The sequence below is a fragment of the Eubalaena glacialis genome, chromosome 3 (genome assembly GCF_028564815.1).
Source record: "Eubalaena glacialis isolate mEubGla1 chromosome 3, mEubGla1.1.hap2.+ XY, whole genome shotgun sequence".
In the NCBI taxonomy this organism is placed as follows: Eukaryota; Metazoa; Chordata; class Mammalia; order Artiodactyla; family Balaenidae; genus Eubalaena; species Eubalaena glacialis.
Window position 1 is genome coordinate 178,185,735 of NC_083718.1, and position 14,941 is coordinate 178,200,675.

Sequence of the window (14,941 nt, forward strand, 5' to 3'; positions counted from 1 at the left end):
GCTCAGAGGGCCGAGGTCCGGCCGGAAAAGGTGCGTCTGTGGCTCCAGAACTGGGAAGTCCTCCTCCTCCAGGGCTGAAACGGGGCCCAAGGCCACGGCAGGCCGAGCAGCCGGCACACCCCGCGGGCAGGGGTCCCTGCTCCCAGGGCCGCCCGCTCCCACCCGACGGTGCGCGGGGGAGGGGGAGGCGCAGGGGGCGGGAAGGGGAGTTCACCTGCGCAGGTGCCCCTCCGAGGGCGGGGGGACGGGGCAGCCGGCAACAACACGCGAAACACCGCCGCCGGCTGCGGGAACGGGAAACCAGCTTCCCGGCGCCAAGCTTTGTAGCCCGCCGCCGGAACCGGAAGTCGCGCCCCGCCCGGAAGCTGGGAGCGGAGGGGGAACCGGGTTCGAGGCGCCCGGTCTCTCTAGGCCTTGGCGGTGCTCCGCAGCTTCATGATCTTAACCCGTTCTGGTCTCTTGACCTCCCTCACTCCCCAGTTCTCCCGACCGTGCGGAGCTTTGGGCACGGCCTAGGAGCTTTTCCGCTGCGGGGAAGGCCTTTGTCTTTCTTAGCCGCAGTTTGCCCAACAAAATGGAAAGAGGATGAAGCAGGAATCGAGACACTCCTGGAGCCTGCCCGCAGCTGAGTCAGCGCCCCACCCTGAGGTTACACCCTTAAGCCTTTGCACCACCCAGAGGAAAGGAACCAAGATAAGAGGGCTGGCTGGCTGGCTGCTGTTGGCTGACAGTGGTCTGTATGGCTTCCCGTGGAGTCACTCCAGATGGACAGAGGGCGCAAGTCTGTTAGGTGTCTCCGTGTACCCAAAGAGACCCCCCACCCCCCAGATAGTGAGCATGTGCCCGTGGGGCTTTGGCAGTCTGTCCAAGGGGAGACCCCGTGTGCGTAGGAGGCTGAATCTTAGCCCGGTGTGTCTCTTCCTCGAGACTTTCTAGTTGCCATGGTTAAGAACTGAAATTTCGAATTCTTACTAAGCTGGTTTGAGTCTAGGCACACGGGTAAAATAGCACAGCCTGTAAGAGAAGGTGCAGAGATGCTAACCAAGGCAGACTTCCCAATTCACTTTTATTCCTGAAGGGAAGGGACTTGGCCGTCCCATTCTCCTTCCAACTGGCCTATGCAAAATGGAATGGGCTAGGAAATTAAGAGGGGCACCTCAATGTCTCCTGCTGGGTTATCACCCCAGAGCCAATGTCCCTGGGGAAGGGAAAATGTGCCTTTTGTCTTCACAGCCACCACTGGTCAGTAAACTCCTAGATGGCCAGGTACTCGAGTTGGTGGTTGGAGAACCAGAGCTCCTTGCCATGGCCCTACCCCTACCTCCCCTAGCGACTGTGGGCCCTTCTCCCACTCACTCCTACAGTGCAGTTGCCACCTTTACTTCCTCTTAGCCTTGGTTTCCCCATCTGTAAAATGAGGGCATGGAACTAGAGTAAGGACTTCCAATTGTCATTCCTCCCCTTCAATTCTTTTTTTTTTTTAATCACATATCTATCCAGTCTTTTATTTAATCCGTCTGAATTTTTGATGCATTTCACAGTAAGTTGTTGACATCAGTACACTTCTTCCCAAGTACTTCATCATACATATTGTTAAAATTCAATATTTGTTTGCGTACTTTTTTCTTATGAGATTCACTTACAATGAAATACACAAATCCTATGTAGCATTCAGTGGGTGGGTTCTGACAAATGCATCCATTTGACAAATCCTTATCAAGATGCAAAACACTGTCATCACCCCAGAAAGTTCCCTCATTCCTAGTCAATCCCTGTCCCAAAATCAACTTCTGTTCTAATTCTTTCCAGCATAGATTAGTTTTTTGAGGGTTTTTAAAATTTTTTTAATTTTTATTTTTAGCTGTGTTGGGTCTTTGTTGCTGTGCGCGGGCCTTGTCTGGTTGCAGCGAGAGGGGGCTACTCTTCGTTGTGGTGCGCGGGCTTCTCATTGTAGTGGCTTCTCTTGTTGCGGAGCATGGGCTCTAGGCGCACGGGCTTCAGTAGTTGTGGCACGTGAGCTCTAGAGCACAGGCTCAGTAGTCGTGGCGCACGGGCTTAGTTGCTCCATGGCATGTGGGATCTTCCTGGGCCAGGGCTCGAACCTGTGTCCCCTGCATTGGCAGGCGGATTCTTAACCACTGCACCACCAGGGAAGCCCTAGATTAGTTTTGCTTGCTATACAATTTCATGTAAATGGAATTATATAGTATATAGTCTTATGTAGGGCTTCTTTTTTTTTTTTTTTTAAACATCTTTATTGGAGTATAATTGCTTTACAATGGTGTGTTAGTTTTTCTGCTTTATAACAAAGTGAATCAGCTAATCATATACATGTATCCCCATATCTCCTCACTCTTGCATCTCCCTCCCACCCTCCCCTTCAATTCTTAAGTTCTTTGGGAATGCTTCAGAAAACTGCTCAGGTGAGAGGAATGGGGGGGGGGGGTGTGGGGGACAGCTCTTTGGGTCCCAGAGCAGCTCCAATTTTACAGGTTTATAAATTTATATTAAAAGTATATGTGTTGTGGCTCTGCATAAGATTATTGTATCATTCAGGGCAAAATTTAAACTTTGTACTTTGCCCCACTCCCTCATCTTTTCCCGCCCTGCTGTTCACTCCATCTGCTGACACACTGGCCTTCTTGTTATTTTGCCAACCTGACAATCTCATCTTCACACAAGTTCATCTTCACCTCTTTTGTTGATCTCTGCTTGTAGTGCTCTTTTCTGAGATCTGCTCATCCAGGTTCTAGTTCAAATGTAGCCTCTCTAGAGCAGCCTTCACTGCCCTGCCATTCTTTTTTTGTTTTTGGCCACACCTCAACATGTGGGATCTCAGTTCCCCGACCAGGGATTGAACCCATGCCCCCTGCCGTGGAAGCACGGAGTCCTAACCGCTGGACTGCCAGGGAAGTCCCTGCCCTGCCCTTCTAAAGGCACCCATCCCATTCCTTTATAGCCTGTTACCCTGTTTTTATTACCTGTTCACTATTCTATCTCATCCACTAGAAGCAGGGTCCATAAGGCCAAGGACCTTGACTGTCCTCTCACCATGCTTCCAACACATACAACTGAGCATGGGCTGGGGAAACGTTCACTGAATGAATCAGTGGGTAAGTGAATGAACAGAGAAGGCTTGGATTTTATGATAAAGCTAATCTGATAAAGACCAGCAGGGACATAGATATAGTTTAACAAAATTAGGTTGGTTTATTAACTTGCTGCAGCCAGGGAGACAACACCCAGAGGAGCCAAACAAAGGAAGAAACAGGGTTATCATAGGATTAGGGGGAAGGGTGGAATTTAGGTGAAAATGAAATGAAGCAGTGTTGATAGGCTCGAAGCAAACCTAACTGTGTGGAGAGGGGTTAACATGTGACTTGGGCTGAGATGCGAACTCGAGGTCTTGTTTCCTTGGACACCACAAAGTTAAGATCAATATAGAACTACTGTGTCCAGAAACCCCTTATCTGAAGCTCTGCACCTGGGCTGGTAATCCAGGCTGCTTCTCTGTGTCAAATCTGGCTCCAACCCACCAGACAAGAGGGGAATGTTCTGTTCTCCCTGACATGATTTCAAAAAGTTTCTGACAGTCTCTGGTTTTAGGGAATGAGGTTTCTCAGCACTGTGTCTTTGGTGTTAATTGACAAAAGAAGGTTTGACAGCTTCACATTTCACAGGAGTCCCTTGATGCCTCAGTCACTTGGATGTGAGGGCCATCGAGTGCTCCAGGGTTCCCATGGCAGTGTGACCCCAGCTCCCTGGGCCCCATACTACTCTGGGCCTTCATTAGAACAATGAGCCAAGTCTCCATCCATGCTTCCCGTCCAGACTGGAATCTCGAGGTTCCAGCCCAAGTTGGGGTCATTCTCCTCTGCCCATGCCTGGCACAGAATACCAGTAGGTGCTCAGTCCATGTCCATTGAATCTAACTGTTGATAGGTTTTATTTCTTTTAAAAAAATTTTTTAAAATTGTAGTATAGTTGATTTACAATGTGTTAATTTCAGGTGTACAGCACAGCAATTCATTTATACATATATATGTATATATCTATTCTTTTTCATATTCTTTTCCCTTATAGGTTATTACAAAATATTGAGTATAGTTCCCTGTGCTATACAGTAGGTCCTTGTTGATTATCTATTTTATGTATAGTAGTGGGTATATGTTCATCCCAACCTCCTAATTTATCCTTCCCCCCACCTCCCTTTCCCCTTTGGTAACCATAAGTTTGTTTTCTGTCTGTGTGATAGATTTTCTAAATGGAAATAAAAAGAAGTAGATGGGAAAAAAAAAAGTGGATGGAAGCATATCAAAATGATAGAAGCAGCTGTGTAAGAGAGGTGGGAACGTGGGTGATTTTTACAAATCTTTCCCAAAGTGGAAGTTTCTAAAACATAACCAGTATGAATGTTCTGAAAAAAGAAAAGATAATAGAATTGTTGACTCTTAAGATTAAAAAAGTGAATTTTTTTAAGGTGACTATGTTTTTATTTTTGAATTAACAAAAAAATTTTTTTAGTTGAGGTAGAGTTGAAAAAAATGAATTATTGACACTTCAATGATTTTAAGATGAGAACTAAGTTGTTGACATCGTGGTTAAAAAGAGCATTGCCACACTGATCCTTTATCACTTTTATTTATTTTTTTAAAAAATATTTTATTTATTTTAAAAATTTTATTTATTTATTTATTTTTGGCTGCATTGGGTCTTCGTTGCTGCACCCGGGCTTTCTCTAGTTGTGGCGAGCAGGGGCTACTCTTCATTGTGGTGCGTGGGCTTCTCACTGTGGTGGCTTCTCTTGTTGTGGAGCACGGGCTCTAGGCGCGCGGGCTTCAGTAGTTCAGGCACATAGGCTCAGTAGTTGTGGCTCGTGGGCTCTAGAGTGCAGGCTCAGTAGTTGTGGTGCATGGGCTTAGTTGATCCGTGACATATGGGATCTTCCCTGACCAGGGCTCAAACCCATGTCCCCTACATTGGCAGGTGGATTCTTAACAACTGCTCCACCAGGGAAACCCCCTTTGTCACTTTTAGAAGAGAATTGAAGTATTGACCTTGTGCATCTTCAAAAAATGGATTGTTCTTCATGATTTAGAAAACAAAAACAAAAAATTGTTGGTGTTGATACTCTAATCATTACTCAAAAAATTAAATTATTGTCTATATAGTTTTTAAAGGATTTGAATTGTTGATACTTGGAAATTTTAAAAAAGAAACTTGAATTATTCATTGAATTGTTAGCACTCTTAGGCAAGATGTCCTAACTCCCTGTTGGCCATACATGAGGAGGGTGTCATAGCAGCTCTCAGCGTTCCCCTGAAGCTGGGTGGAGGACACTTGAGGGCCCATCGCCCAGCCACAGGGTGGAATTTTACATGTTTGGCTGCCCTTTGTCCTAAAATTATTTTGGAAAATTGTCTAAGGGCTCTTACCTGACCTACTGGGAAGAAGTAGATACTGCAGGGCCCTGGGAGCGCCTGACAGTTGCATATGTCATCCAGCATCGTCTCCATACGAATGATTAACATGTCCTGGCTCCAGAATTTCTCCCATCCTCCTCCACTCCTCTGTGATGCAGAGGTCTCTGCTCTGCTGGACTCAGTTCCTTCCTTGCCCTCACTCTGGCCTTATCAGACCGGTTCTTGGGCTTTTGTAGGAGCTGGAGTGGGGCTAAGGACTGGAGGAGAGGGTTTTGGAGGAAAGAGTTGAGATTCCAGGGGTAGTTTTAGGAGAAAAATGTGTGGCAGTTGTAATGTGTGGAACGGAACCAGTGGATGGGAAAAGAAAAAAAGGGAGTTTTAAGAGATACTGTTGATACAATCACTTTAGAGAGCAATCTGGCAATTGGTAAAGTTGAAAATGAGCACACTCTCCCAGTCAGCCATTCCACTTCTAGGAATATGCCCTAGAGCCACTCTCACATGTGCACCTGGAAATATGTCCAAGGATGTTCACTGAAGCACTGTTTGTAATCAGAAAAAATTGGCCCTGCTCTAAATGTCCATCAGGAGGGGGAAAGGATAAGTAACTAGTGTTATTGGGCAATTGAATACTCTACAAAACTAGCAGCAATTAACTGGAGGATAGATAAATCAGCACAGATGAATCTGCATAAATAGACGTCAAAAACATTGGGTGAAAATATCGGGTGAAGGAAGCAAGTTGCAGAATAATCCATATGGCAAGAAGCCATGCATGTATTTTAAAAAACCAAAGCAATGCAATATATTGTTTATGGATATTTATATTTGTGATAAAAATATAATAGCATGGAGTGAGAGGACAAACACCAAACTCCTTTTATCAGTCAGGATAGGTTAGGTCCATGCCAGTGTAACAAACACCCCAAATCTCAACAGCTTGTAAGGAGACTGTATTTCTTGCTTGTGCTGCATGTCCACCAGGGGGCAGCAGAGAGGCTGTGTTCCACATCTCCTCGCTCTGGGGCCAGGCTGACCCGGAGCCACCAGTTACTGAGGCAAAGGGAAATCGTCCTGTCTCTCAAATCTTCACCTTGGCCAGAGCAAGCCACATGGCCAAACTCAACTTCAAGAGGGCAGGTAACAGCTATCCTACTATGTGCCCCAAAGGAAAAGCAGTAATGTTTGGTGGATAACCCCACACCCATGGTGGTGAAGACCCCTGGGAAGAGTACAAAGGGGCCTCCACCTGAACTGCAGTTATTTTAGAAAATATGAAGCAAAAATGTGAAATTTGTTCATTGTGGAGGGAGGCTATTTGGGTGTTTTGTTTATTATTCTCCATGTTGTATCTTTTAAACTTTTCAACACTGGTAGTATAATTTTTTAAGGAAGGGAGCAATGGAACAACGTTAATATTAAAAATTGTATACGTGTGTCCTTTTGGGGACCATGTTTCCTTTCATGGTATTCAGGAGAAACGTGAGTAAAAGAATTCGGTTGTTTTTATGTTGAGTTGGAGGCACAGCAGCAGTCTTTTGGACCTCAGCAACAGCCCACTGGGGTCCGACCTCGGTCTCCGCATTGTGTGTGCATCTGTATGTGCGTCTCCGCCCTGCAGCAAGGGCTCTCCCTGACCTTGTCCTGCTTACCTCTGTTCTCTCAGCCCAGAACTTTCAACAAAGAAGGTGCCTAGTAAATGTTTAATGAATGACTCTGATATGCTCATTTCTGTCTAAATAATGAGCCATTTCAGGGCAGGATCCACGTCGTCTTCCCCCTGTGAGCCCTCCTCAAGAAGAAGGAATGAATGCTTGTTGAATGAATGAATGACTGCAGTCCTCCTTCCCCAGGCCATCAATGGAAGCAGAAAATGCACAGCCCTGTCCATTCCAACATGAGCCTCCCAAGGGGCTGGTAAGGACAGTATTTCTGCAGACTCTACCATGCTTTTATGCCTGCATTGAAAAGCCAGTGATTGTGCATGTGGCTGTACAACTTCCCAAGACTCACCCGGTTTGGTTTTTTTTGGTTTTGTTTTTGATGTTGATTTTTTGTTGTTTTTTTTTTCTGCCACACCGCGGGGCAGGCGGGATCTTAGTTCCCCGACCAGGGATCAAACCCGTGCCCCCTGCGGTGGAATCACGGAGTCTTAACCACTGGACCACCAGGGAAGTCTCTTACCCGGTTTTAACCACGAAAAGTCCTGTGTCCCAGGAAAACTGTGATGGTTGGTCACTTGACAGCAACTCCCTTCTCTCTGGGCCTCGTTTTTTTCTCATTCTCATATGAGAGGGTTGGTTCTGTTCTCATCTCTACATATCATATCTAAGATTTTAGGAACAGGCCAGAGGGGAAGAGGTGAATCAAAGAAGGAAGAAAGACTCAATTTGGAATTTTCTGGGAGATCTTTATTTTTTACAAAGAGAGCGAATGGGCACTGCCACCCCGGCCTTGGTTCTAGTGGCTTGCAATAGTCTGAAAAAAGAGAGGGGAAAAACCAGAATAGTCTAGTCAGGAACACAGCTTCTGACGCCATATGGAACTGAGTTCAACTCCCAGCCATGTCACTCATTGGCTGTGTGACCCTGGGAGAGTGACCTGAGCTCTCTGAGCCTCAGTTTTCTCATCTGTACAATGGGGGCAATCATAGTACTTACCTCATGGGGGTTTTAAATTAAACTATTAACTAAGGTGTCATCACGGTGCCTGGCTTACGTTTAAGAGTCCATAAATGGTGGCTAAGACTCTTATCACGAACAATATTAATCCTCCCTGACCACTCATTGCCAGATGAGGTTTGCACTCTCACTGGGGCCTGAGCTTCACCTATCACAGCTTCCACCACATTTCATCATTTTGCTCATTTAATCGTCTGTTCCCCACAAGCCACACATCACTCTATCCTCCATGACAAGAAAAGACCTGGACCAAAGGAGGCACTTCATATACACTTGTTGAAAAAAGGAAGTTCAGCAGTAGTTCAAAGCTCCACCCAGAAGCCCTTGAGATTCTTAGGGCCACACTGTAGCAGAAAACATCCTCAGACCCTTCTGGCATGTGCCCCACTCCCACTACTGACCTCCTAGGATCAGGATCTGCTGTTCTCACCCATCCCCCCAGCACCTCTCAGAAGAGCCAGCACCTGGAGCCCTCCCTGCTTGCCCTGTCCTGCTTACCTCCTCAATCCAGTCATTGAAGGCCGAGACTCGCGTGAACACTGTGGGCTTCTTGAGGGTGTTGCAGCCAAAGGCAGAAACGAAGCTGGTCACGCCATGGACCTGAAAGGAGCCATCTGCTGCCGGGCAGTTGAGGGGTCCTCCAGAGTCACCCTGGAATGGTTGGAGAGCAGTGGGAAACTGAGCTGTGTCTGAGCTTTAAGGAATTGGTTCTGACTTTGGGGATTTTGAGAAACCCTTATATGACTTGACCTCTCTGAGCCTCAGTTTGCTCCTTTGTGATGGGGAATGATATCTATCTTACAAGATTTTGTGAGAATTAAATGAGGTGATACGTATATGGTCTTAGCGCAATGCCTGGTAGAGAGGAAGCAATCAATAAATGGTAGTTCTGATTATTAGTACCACAGTTAGTTATTAATATTGTTATTCATATTCACTTGTAGTACAATGAGAGTATTGCTTAATTATAACTTCAGGACCCCAGATTTGAAGGTGACTTTAGAGATCATGGTGTCCTTATCCCTTGCTGTACTGATGGGAATCCTGAGGTCGAGGAAGGGCCAGTGGCTTGCCCCAGATCAAGTCAGTGTGTGAGCTGGGACTAGAGTCCAGAGACCAGAGCTGTGTGCCTGGGCTGCAGTGACTTCCTCCAAGCCCTGCCTGGCCTGGAGGCTGAATGAGCCCAGCAGGCAAGATTCCTCCCTCTCCTCCCAGGCAGATAGCAGAAGTACCCTGGGCCCTGCACACCCAGCGGAGTGGCTGTAGCCCCGCACCACCTCGGGCAGACGAGAGCTGCTGACTCACGTTGCACCCAGAGCGGATGTCCCCGCCGGCGCACACCATGGTCTTCTTCACGGTTCTGCCCCACCAGTCCCGCTTGGAGCAGTGCTCGTAGTCTACCACGGGCAGCAGGGCCTGCTGCAGCTTGTCCGGGAGCGGCCCACCGGCTGTGGAGATAGAGAACATTGAGCAGGGGCTGTAGGGGTGCAGGGCTAGGGCTGGGATCTGGGAGTTAGGACTGGGAGCCCCAGAGTGGGGTGGGGGATTTGAGGAAAAGCCACTCTTCTAGTCTGATGGGAAGTCTCCTCCCACCAGGTTATGTGGTCCTGCCTGCTGTGTCCATCAGAACATCTCCAGCACCTGGCACACAGAAGACACAAAAAAATCTTCCATTGAACACATTCATGTTTGGGAGGATGAGGGGAGAAGGCTGCCTCTGGAGGAGGAATGGAAGAAAAGTGCAAGGATGCTCCTGGTGTTGCCCTCAGCCCCCCGCCCCAGGCTCTGTCATCCTACCCACTGTCCCTATGGCTGGCTGGAGGGGTCAGCACGTACTGTAGAGACGGCCCCAGCCGCTGATGTAGCAGGGTGTCTCATTGGGCAGGATGTCGCCGGCGGGAGGGAGACTGGCGAGCTGGACCTTGTCTCCCAGCTGGGCGCTGTGCGAGAGCTTGATGAGGGCGATGTCATTGCTGGGGAGGAGGGAGGAGTCATGGGGAGCCTGGTCCTCCAGCCAGACCAAGCCCCACCCCTCAGCTTCGCTCGGGATATTTTACCTCCGGGATGCGCCCGATGCCCCTTCTCCCTCCAGATCCCATGCATTCTTACTGCTGAGCAACTTGAGGAAGCCCTCCTGGCCTCTTCAGCCCACGCTGACCCTTGGCCTTGGTAATTGTCCTCAGCTTTTACACCAGTGGTTCTCACGCATCAGCTGTGTCAGAATCACTGGAGGGCTTGTTGTTATAACACAAGTTGCTGGAGCCCATTCCAGACTTTCTGATGCAGTGGGTCTGGGAGGCCCCAAGGATTCACATTTCTAATGAGTTCCCAGGTGATGCTGCTGCTGCTGGCCTGGGGACCACACTTTGAGAACCACTGCTCTCTTCATCTGCCTGTTTGTCACTCAAGTAATTGCATCTGGGTCTGATTGTCTCTCCACTCACCCCAGGAGCCCCTGAGGAAGGGTCAAGGTCTTAATCATCATGGTCCCTCACTTCTGCGTTGCACTTTCAGGGGTTCTGCACCCTTCTTTGATCCTCTCACCGGAAAAATGCTGAGCTACCCAGACATACAATTTTGCATATGCTTGAGAGGCTTAAGAAGCCCTGCTTTGTGTTCTCACCCAGTGATTTTCTCCTTGACCCTCATAACCACCCAGGAAGCCCAGAAGGTCACCCTTGACAAGTGGTCAAACTGAGGCCCAAAGAAGGGCAATGACTTGCCCAAGCCACACAGTGACTTAGTGCTGGAGCCTGACTCTCAGTCCAGTGCTCCTCCTTTAGCCCACAATGCCGGGAACGCAGGATGCTCTGGATGAATGTCCATTGAATGGAGGAAACCTTGGATTTGGGACAGGGGTGCCTGAGGAGTCCTGGGTTCTGAAGCCAACCAGCCGAGTGGCCTTGGGGGAGTTCCTGCCCCTCCCTGGGCCCTGCTCTCCCCTCTGTAGGGAGAGACGTTTGGTGTGGATGATCCTTAAAGGCTCTGTTGGCTCTGACGCTCAGCGTGTGGGACCTGGGCTCAGGCTGCTGGCCCAGCTCCATTGTCCCTGGGAGTCTTCTCAGAATCAGTGTTGGGTCATAGAGAGACCAGCAGAGGAGCACCTGGGTCCCAGGCCTGAGAGTTCACTCACCCACAGGACACGCAACTGGAGTTCCAGAGTGGGTGCACGAAGAGGTCCCCAGCATTGATGGGGATCACCTGTTCGGAGCCCTCTTTCTCAGAGCGGTCATACTCGCCCAACACCACCTGGTAGGTCAGGGAGCTCCTGCTGGTGGAGGTGACGTCAGTACAGGCCAGACTGGCTTCCCCCCTCCCCTCCCACAGTCCCCCACTGCCCCAGCCTGCCTGGGTCTCACGCAGGGACGGGGCAAGTGAGAGAACTCACGAGATGCAGTGGCCCGCAGTTATGACCCAGTCAGGGGCGATCAGGCTGCCTCCACAAGTGTGGTAGAAGGTCCCTTTCTTTTCATACTGCAGGGAGACCTGGCGGCAAGGGAGGGAGGCGCCTGAGTGGTCTGGGTCCCACAGCGAGGGTTGCTACCCATGGCTGTATAGGTTGTGCACTGCACACAGAATGGCACCTCTGGAAATGTGCAGTGCCTAGCCCACACAACTGTACCATCCATGGCTGCTTTCATGCTACAGTGGCAGAATTAAGTCATTGCAATAGAAACCACATGGCCGACAAAGGCTAAAATATATACTCTCTCGTCTTTTACAGAACAAGTTAGCTGACCCCTGTTGTAGACCAGTGCCATCCCGTAGAACTTTCTGTGATGATGGAAATGTTCAGTATGGTCCAATATGGTAGCCACTAGCCACATGTGGTTATTGAGAATTTAAAATGTGGTTAGCATTGAGCAACTGAATTTTTAATATTACTTAATTTTAATTAATTTAAATTTAGGCCTATGTGGGAAAAGAATCTAAAAAAAGAGTGGCATATGTGTATGTATAACTGATTCACTCTGCTGTATACCTGAAACTAACACAAATAAATCAACTGCTCTCCAATAAAAATTAAATAAATAAATTTAAATAGCCACATGTGGCTAGTGGCTACTGTGTTAGTGCAATGAGTCTAGTCCTCTGTGCTCCCTTCACTGACCTCTATAAAGCCCTTCATCCCTTTATTGCTCCAGACCTTATAGACCTGTTGTATAGTTTGAGGGGTCTAGAAATGAGTCCCCCCAAATCTCACTCCTTAAACATCGTGCTGAACTTCCACCATTAATGCACCAACCCTTGGGTTAAACACTGCCCTCTCCCCAGAGTCTACTTTTAACTTGCAAACAGCGCAGTGAGGGTTACAGATTAAATGGGCAAAACTTCCATATGAAGTAGATTGTCCAAGGGTTTCCTGGCCTTTGGAGACTGAGGTGAATACTGGAAACAGCACAATGGGGTCCAGACTGAATATCCTGCAATCAGAGCATGGGGTGCAGAGCCCATGGTGGGAAATAGTGCAGCTGGTATCGCTCTTACCTGCCAGGGCCAGCTGTAGGGGACCGCATCCTCACCATTGACAACGCGGGAGGAGGGCCTGTAGGAAGGCTGGCCAAAGCCGGAGGCTAGAGGGTAGAGTAGAAGCGTCAATCAGCTAGAGGGTCCCCCAAAGCAAAGAAGAGGTCTGGGTCCCAGTCCTAGCTGTGGCACAAACAGGCTGTGAGATCCCATACAACTCCTTCCCCTATCTGAACCTCAGTAACCACATATGAACAATGAGCATTTGGACTAGAGCAGGGATTTCTGGACTCGCAGGAGTCTAGGGAGAGAGATGAACATGTGGCTTCCTTTCATGGCAGGAATGAAGGAGTTGATGCACTTAGAACCGTGCCTGGTACTCAATGAGCCCTTGAGAAGTGATAGCTATTGTCGTGAAGAGTGGTGGCTTTGGAGTAAGACTGCCTGGATTCAAAGTGCAGCTCTGCCCCTGGTTCTAGGATGGGCTACTTTACTTCTCTTAGGGTCAGTTTCTCTACCTGTAAAATGGGGATAATAATAGTACTGACCTTAAGGGGACTGTTGTGAGGATTACAAAACGCTAAGGATACGAAAAAATCCTTAGCATTCTGCCTGGCACGTAGTAAGCACTCAGTAAACATTATCTATTACCATTCATTATTGTCAGTCAAGGGGCGCTGCTTGGAGAAGGTGGCCCTGAGCTGTAATGTAATATGGCAGAGAGTCTAGGAAAAGGCTAGACCACAGGATATGGAGTGCAGTAGGGGGAGTGTGAGAGGAGAGTTGGAGGGTTAAGCAGAGGAACAGAAATTCCAACCCAAGCAGTCTAACCACAGACCCCAAAGTCTTTCCCACTAGACTTTGTTTACCACCCATGTCAAGGACTCCCACCACAGACCTTTGGGTGCCCCAGTCTTCCTCCTGAGCTGGTCTGTCACCCACAGCTTCCCCTATATTCCCCTGCTCCAGCACCAAGCTGAAAACCTCCACAATCATGCCCCAGATACAAGCTGGGACCTCTCCTATGGAACCAGGTTTGCGAGACTCAGGGTGGGTTGGTAGATTTCAAGGGCTCCTGGCCCAGAGCAGCACAGGCTGGGGTCTTACCAAGGGCCACAAATAGGAGAAAACTCAGCAGCCGGAGCATCGTGAGTTTTGAGATGGTAGGAAGGAGGTCCATAGCCTGAGGCTTTAATATAGGGCAGAAGACGGGTGAGGGGGGTCAGACTGGGCCCCATTCCCGGAACAGGTGGTAGAACACCAGGTCTCCCATGGTCCAAGGCCACAGCCCCCACCCACTGCAGATGGGGGAGAGACAGCCAACAACAGGATCCAGGGTTCCCTCCAATGTGTGGCTGCACAGGTGGCACTGAATGGCAAGCTGATAACAGGGGAAGGGGCAGGAAAGTTCACATCAGAACAAGACAGCCTCTTCCAGGAACAAACATGGGCTCTGGGACTGGTCACACCTGGGTTCAAATCCTGGCTCTGCCATCTCCAAGCTTTGCATCCTTGGACACATTGCTTAACCTCTCTGATCTTCAGGTTTCTGTCCTCTAACACAGGGTTAATATTAGTATCCACCTCAATTAAAAAATTTTTTTGTTGAGGACTTTATCAGGATGGTTTTGGGGATGCAGCCATGAACAAGAATGGTCCCAGCTTGGGAATTCCCTGGTGGTCCAGTGGTTAGGACTACACGCTTTCACTGCTGAGGGCACGGGTTCAATTCCTGGTCGGGGAACTAAGATCCCCACAAGACAGGCGGGGCGGCCAAAAAAAAACAAATAGAGCATTATAAAATTCCTCTGTGGATATCATCCCTATGACATTCCTTTGCTTTCATTAGCGATTTCCACATGCATATGTATTCCTAAACAATACATTGGGTTTTCCTCTTCTGGCCCTTTGTATAAGAAGAATCACACAGTGATTATCCTTTTGTGATCTAATTTTTATTTTGTGTTCAATATTGGTTTCTGAGACTCTTCCATTTGCTGCATGCAGTTGATTTATTTTTACTCTTACTAGTCCATACTTTAGATACGCCAAAATCTATCCACTCTATTGTTAATGGATATTTGAGTGTTTCTAACTCTTTGCTGTTATGGAAATGGTTCACAAGTATCTGTTCTATCCTTGGACAAGAACTAATGCACTATAGGGTATGTGCTTGTCCAGCTAAACTGGGTAATGACAGTATTGAATATTCCCATTAACATGAAATGAAGGTTCCTATTATTCCACATCTGAGCCAACCTTTTTATTTCTGTTTTCCAATGTTTGCCCAATTGTGAGGTATGGAAGGGTGTTTCATTGTGATTTTAATTTGCATTTAATTGATCACAAATGAGATTGAGTATCTTTTTA

The 14,941-nt window shown here is 48.1% G+C and overlaps 1 protein-coding gene across 1 annotated transcript; it reads right to left on the minus strand.

Moving 5' to 3' along the window:
• Positions 1 to 7,851: 7,851 nt before the first annotated feature.
• CELA3B (chymotrypsin like elastase 3B) lies at positions 7,852 to 13,718 on the minus strand. The gene is made up of 8 exons (XM_061187026.1): positions 13,679 to 13,718; positions 12,593 to 12,678; positions 11,493 to 11,590; positions 11,238 to 11,372; positions 9,941 to 10,077; positions 9,410 to 9,552; positions 8,603 to 8,755; positions 7,852 to 7,901 (listed from the first exon to the last, which is right to left on the minus strand). Exons 1-8 carry the CDS (start codon positions 13,716 to 13,718, stop codon positions 7,884 to 7,886), a joined length of 810 nt encoding a protein of 269 aa, XP_061043009.1. The 3' UTR covers positions 7,852 to 7,883.
• Positions 13,719 to 14,941: the final 1,223 nt, after the last annotated feature.

What these genes read in the sequence shown, in the direction of transcription:
- CELA3B (XM_061187026.1), bottom strand. Translation starts at nt 13,718, where the DNA reads ATGCTCCGGCTGCTGAGTTTTCTCCTATTTGTGGCCCTTG. An exon ending in ACTGCGGGCCACTGCATCTC is followed by an intron (nt 11,373 to 11,492) that starts GTGAGTTCTCTC and finishes CTCCACCAGCAG; the next exon opens with GAGCTCCCTGACCTACCAGG. An exon ending in CGGCTGGGGCCGTCTCTACA is followed by an intron (nt 9,553 to 9,940) that starts GTACGTGCTGAC and finishes CTATCTCCACAG; the next exon opens with CCGGTGGGCCGCTCCCGGAC.